Source organism: Hydra vulgaris, chromosome 12 (assembly GCF_038396675.1).
Source record: "Hydra vulgaris chromosome 12, alternate assembly HydraT2T_AEP".
In the NCBI taxonomy this organism is placed as follows: domain Eukaryota; kingdom Metazoa; phylum Cnidaria; class Hydrozoa; order Anthoathecata; family Hydridae; genus Hydra; species Hydra vulgaris.
This window is the reverse complement of record NC_088931.1, coordinates 26,786,776-26,792,470: the sequence shown is the minus strand read 5'-3', so window position 1 is coordinate 26,792,470 and position 5,695 is coordinate 26,786,776. Positions and strand designations below refer to the sequence as shown.

Here is a 5,695-nt window from a genome sequence, read left to right as displayed (position 1 = left end):
TTTCTTTCTTTTTTTCTTTTAAAGTTAAAATAAAGTCAGCCATTATGGTTGTCAAAATAACACAATAATATTTATCTATTATATTTAAAAAAAACACTCAATAAATATATTTATAACACAAATGATATTTTCACTATTGTTTGTTTAAATTGAAATTCACTACAGCAGATTTTAGCTTTTCTGCATAATTTTTGTGTCCAATAGTTCTTTTATAATTCACCCAAGTTTTTTTAAATTTGTGATGAACAGCTTCACCACATTGTTCTGCATAGTTACCTAAGCTAGTATTATTGTGTTCTACAAAAGGGAGAATGTGACACACTAAAATATGAATTTTCCATGAAACTGTTAAATTGTAGTCAAAAATATCTTTGGTATACAGTTGAAGATTAAAAAATGAACTTTTGAAGTCTTCAATTTTAACAGAAATATCTATACCCAGTTCTAAACCGAACACTGCTGATTTTATTAATAAAAATTTACGCAAACAATTAACTATCGGTAAAATATTAATTGCTGCAGCAAAGGTGACATCTCTCTCTAAAACATCTAGCAAGGACATTAATCTATTTGCATTGTTTCCATCTAAACCTACACCATGATACCCTCTCATTAGTATGTAATGTGTTTTCAACCAATTTTCAAAAGGTGGCCAAACACACAAAAGTAAAGTACAAAATTTATCTACAACTCCCATCAAAATGTGGAGCTCAGGTGGAGGAACAATGTGTTCAGGAAGAGTTTCTTGTTCTTCTTGTAAGTAAATTAAACGAGGATTGATAACATTTTTGTATTCCTGCATTTTCAATCTTTTTTTCCCATCACATACATATTGATCATAACACAGGTCTATGGAGCCTAAAGTTCTAAGTTTTCCTGTTTCTAGCGAGCATTCTCCTTAACAATACAAACAGGCATATTTACCAGAGTGACCTGATAGTCCAAAAATACTGTTTGCACACTTTAAATCAAATGCAAGACTAAAATTTACTTCTTCAAGTTTTAGAGGAGCCAATAATTTTTGGAGATTGCCATTGTCCTCTGAAACCAACTCCACAATGGCAAGAATATAACAACGTTTTACGCCAGAATCTTCATATATTTCAGATGAAGAATAATGATTTTTTGGATCAAAAACATTAATGATAACTTTAAAAAAGTTTTGACCACCATCTATAGAAATTCTTACCATTGCATTAAGGTTATCGATACCTCTTTTTTCTGTTATAAATTTAATAAATACTGTTGTATTTTTTACATAAACTATATCTCTAAAAACTGTCTGATCTCCGTCAACCAGTTCCTCTGTTTTGCATTCATATAAAGAATCAAGAGTTTCCTCTAATTCAGTCATTTTAATATTAATACTTGATTCTACAACACCAGTTACGTTCCTCCGTAAAGTAGAACATAATTTTTTTGTTTTGTTTTTAGAAAGTTCTAATTCATTCGATAGCTCCATAATAGTTTGGAATGAGATCTGGTTTACTTTCTTTCTTTTTGACTTAATTTTATTAACTCCAACTGTAACCGAGAGAAGATTTCCACCTGTAGACAACATGAACTGCTCTCCGCTTACAATGTTTTCACGTTCCATTTTGCGTTTTAACAATCCAGAAACTATTTGTTCTGCATTTTTCTCTCCAAGCGACTCACTGATATCTATGATATTGCTTACAGCGTTACTTTTGCAACAAGTATGAGGAACTCCTCTGCCTAAAATTAACAGTGATAATTTAACAAGTATTTAAAAATAACTAAAAATTGAATAAGAAATAAAACAATAAAACTATTAAATCAAACTTTACAGTTTGATTTTAAAATTTATCAAGCAATATAGAATTTTAAAGTTATTAAAAACAATATAAATTTTTAAAAATTTATTTGAACAAACAAGTTAACAATATCTACAAAGTGCAAAATATTTGCACTTGTAAAAAGAATCTAAATAGTTGTGGATTATTTCTACATTATAAACTTTTTTATATAACAGATTTGATTGATAAAAAATAAAGGAAAAATACATTTCAATAAAATTAATTTAAATTATAAAACCGTAATATTTATTATTCATACCAAGATTTAAATAGCAAAGACTACAGATTTTCTCAGTTGTATTTGGCTCTGTATCAACATTTATCTCAGTTGTATTTGGCTCTGTATCAACATTTTTTTGGATACCTAGCAGTGAGGAGGTTCGTCTAATACTGCTTCTATCAACCTATATATATGTATGTATATATATATATATATATATATATATATATATATATATATATATATATATATATATATATATATATATATATATATATGTAAATTATGTTAGTGTATTTTACAAATAGTGTGCTCAATGTTCTTAAAGAACAGAGCAATAATAAATTAGTAAAAAACACTTATCTAACTTTTTCTTCTACTTGAAGTTTCACCATTGCTGGATCATCAGGAAAAGTACAGGAAGAGTATCAGGAAGAAACTCTTCCTGATGATCCAGCAATGATGAAACTTTAAGTAGAAGAAAAAAGTTAGATAAGTGTTTTTTACTAATTTAATTTATATATATATATATATATATATATATATATATATATATATATATATATATATATATATATATATATATATATATATATATATATATATATATATATGTATATATACATATACTTATATATATGTATATATACATATACATATATATAAGTAATAATTAACTCATACAAAAGTAGCTTTGATATACTCTCTAACCAGTTGGAAAGATATGCAGTTTCTCCTTTGTTTAGACTAAACAAATTTCTTTTGCAGTTGGAACAAACTACTGAAGGACAAACATCAAGATCAATATCAAAGTTTGGCCAAATGTATTCTTGAATATTTTTGCATACCGAGGGAGTTATAAGCGTTAGACATTTTGATCTGATACCTTTATTTGTCAAGCAAACTGCACAAGTACACATTTTAAATTCTGTCGCCATGTTGGAAAATAATAATTATATCTGGAAAGAAGCTGTAAATAATTTATTTTGAATGCCATAATGGCTGACTATATTTAAAATATAGGGAAAAAAAAGCAAAAAATGATATGTTTTAATTTTTAAAATTTACATACTTAGCACTTAGTTCAGATTTTTTTGGCAACATAAATTGTGTTTACTATTGCATATGATTGATATAATGCAAAAAAATTGGGAGTGGGGAGAGTTTCAACCTGGTGGTCAATTTGGAGAACAGTGGTCCCCTAAATAAAATTCTTCAAGGAGAAACACTTGATTTTTCCATTGCTATAATGTCTGTCGATGTATCACCAAAAAAGCTTCAAGTACTAAGGGACAGTACTAGCCAAAATGCTATTTTAGTTGCTGTTCAACTGAAGCTCAGCTTGAACAGCAAACATTTGTTGAAAAAAGGACTCGCAAAAAGAAACGAACTTCGATGAAGCAGAAGATGAACGGCTTACTCAGGCTAAAGATCAGTGGCTTGCAGAAGTGTTTTATACCGAAATGGATTCAGCAACTGCAATTCTTGTTGACAAATTTTCTTCACAGCGGAAATTTTTAGAAAGCATAGACATTTTTTATTGAGGAATATGATTGAAGATATTAGTCATAATATTCATAACTCTAGTTCACAAGAAAAATTCAATCAGTGCTGAAAAAATTCAAAATTGGTATCAGTTTAAATAAATTCGCTACTGAAATAGTTGATTTTGTGGAGATAAAAAAAGGCTGCTGAGAAGGATAACAAAACTTTGCCTTCTTTCCTCACCATTTACAATTTTATGCTGAAGATTATGTTAAATGCCGTATTTGCAGTTGTTAGATGCTCAGTTGCAGTTCTATACAAGATATTCAGTACAATTCCAACAAATTCAGCAGAGTGTGAGAGAGTTTTCAGCAAACTAAAACTTGTCAAAACTCGTCCAGCAAATCGGTTGACATTAGAGCATGTTGGGGATTGTATTCTCTTGTCAATGGAACATGAAAAAATGTGGAATTTGACGCATTCAGACATAATAAAAAACTATGTTGATACAAATGAGTTACGCAATATTTTGTATCCATTAAAAACTTTTTTTAATATAAATATAATTTTCCTTGATCGCGTATTTGTCTCTCGTTAAAAGTACTTCACCGGGCCCTTCTTCTGGAAATTCGAACCTGCTTTTCAGGTGCCACCACGCCCCTGATATATATAAATATATATATATATATATATATATATATATATATATATATATATATATATATATATATATATATATATATATATATATATATATATATATATATATATATATATATATATATATATATATACTATATATATATATATATATATATATATATATATATATATATATATATATATATATACACACACTGTATATATATATATATATATATATATATATATATATATATACACACTGTGTATATATATATATATATATATATACAGTGTATATATATATATATATATATATATATATATATACATATATATATATATATATATATACAGTGTATATATATATATATAATATATATATATATATATATATATATATATATATATTTATATATATATATTTATATATATACTGTGCGGCATGTGGTGGTATATATGCGGCAGTGGTGTAGTGGTAGAGCGAAAGATATTTAAGTTTAGTTTTATGTGAACGTCCCCATATAATATTTGCATAATTGATATGACATATAATAATTGCATAATTAATATGACAGTGAATAAAAGAGTAATATAACTGTGTTGATTGCTTTTGTTTAAAATACCTTAAATCTATCTTATACAAAGATTGAGGAACAAGAGTTGTAATCGAATAAAGTTATTACTAATTATATATATAATTATATATTTTTATATCAATATATATTTCTAAATAAAAAAGTTGTTACAATTCAAGGACATTTACAAATAGTAGTAAACTAATCTGAAGTAAACACCAAATATAATGTAATAATAGATAAAAATGAAAATAATAACAATAATAATACATAGTATTTTATACAAAATTATAGACATTCATTTAACTTAAATAAATGTCCTAATGTTGATATTATTGTTTTCATTTATATCTATTATTATATTATATTTGGTGTTTACAGATTAAGTTAGATTTGTATAAGAATTCCAATGTTTTTTGCAACTTTATTAGAAATATTATTGATATGTGATTTCCAAGACAAATTTTGTCACTTTTTCTCTTTTTAGTATGACATTGTCTATAAAAAGATCAGGCATATTTACAGGCAGTATCTGTTTTTTATAGTTTGGACGGAAAAGTATTAACTTTGTTTTTTCAATATTTAAAGATAGCTTTTTTTTTTTGAACCAAAATGAAATTTTTTTAAGTTCTCTGTTCATATTATTAAAAAGTATGTTTATATTTTCATGTGACTGAAACAAGTTTGTGTCGTCTGCAAAAATTGTATAATTATAAATCTTTATATTGGATGCTTTGTTAAGATACATATGATGAAAAGAAGTGGTCCAAGTATGAATCCTTGTGGGACACCATATGTTATGTTCATTAATGTTTGAGCTTGGGAATCTTTGTTAAAGACAAGTTCTTTTCGGTTGGAGAGATAACTTTTGAACCAACTTAGAGTTTTTCCTGCTATGCCATAACATTCAAGTTTTTTAAGCAAAATATTATGATCGACCGTGTCAAAAGCTT

General features: G+C 26.3%; 1 protein-coding gene across 1 annotated transcript; it reads right to left on the bottom strand.

The window, feature by feature from the left end:
- LOC136088611 (uncharacterized) lies at positions 1 to 2,209 on the bottom strand. The gene is made up of 2 exons (XM_065812741.1): positions 2,077 to 2,209; positions 1 to 1,716 (listed from the first exon to the last, which is right to left on the bottom strand). The coding sequence occupies exon 2, from the start codon at positions 1,595 to 1,597 to the stop codon at positions 899 to 901; it is 699 nt and encodes a 232-aa protein (XP_065668813.1). The 5' UTR covers positions 1,598 to 1,716; positions 2,077 to 2,209; the 3' UTR covers positions 1 to 898.
- Positions 2,210 to 5,695: the final 3,486 nt, after the last annotated feature.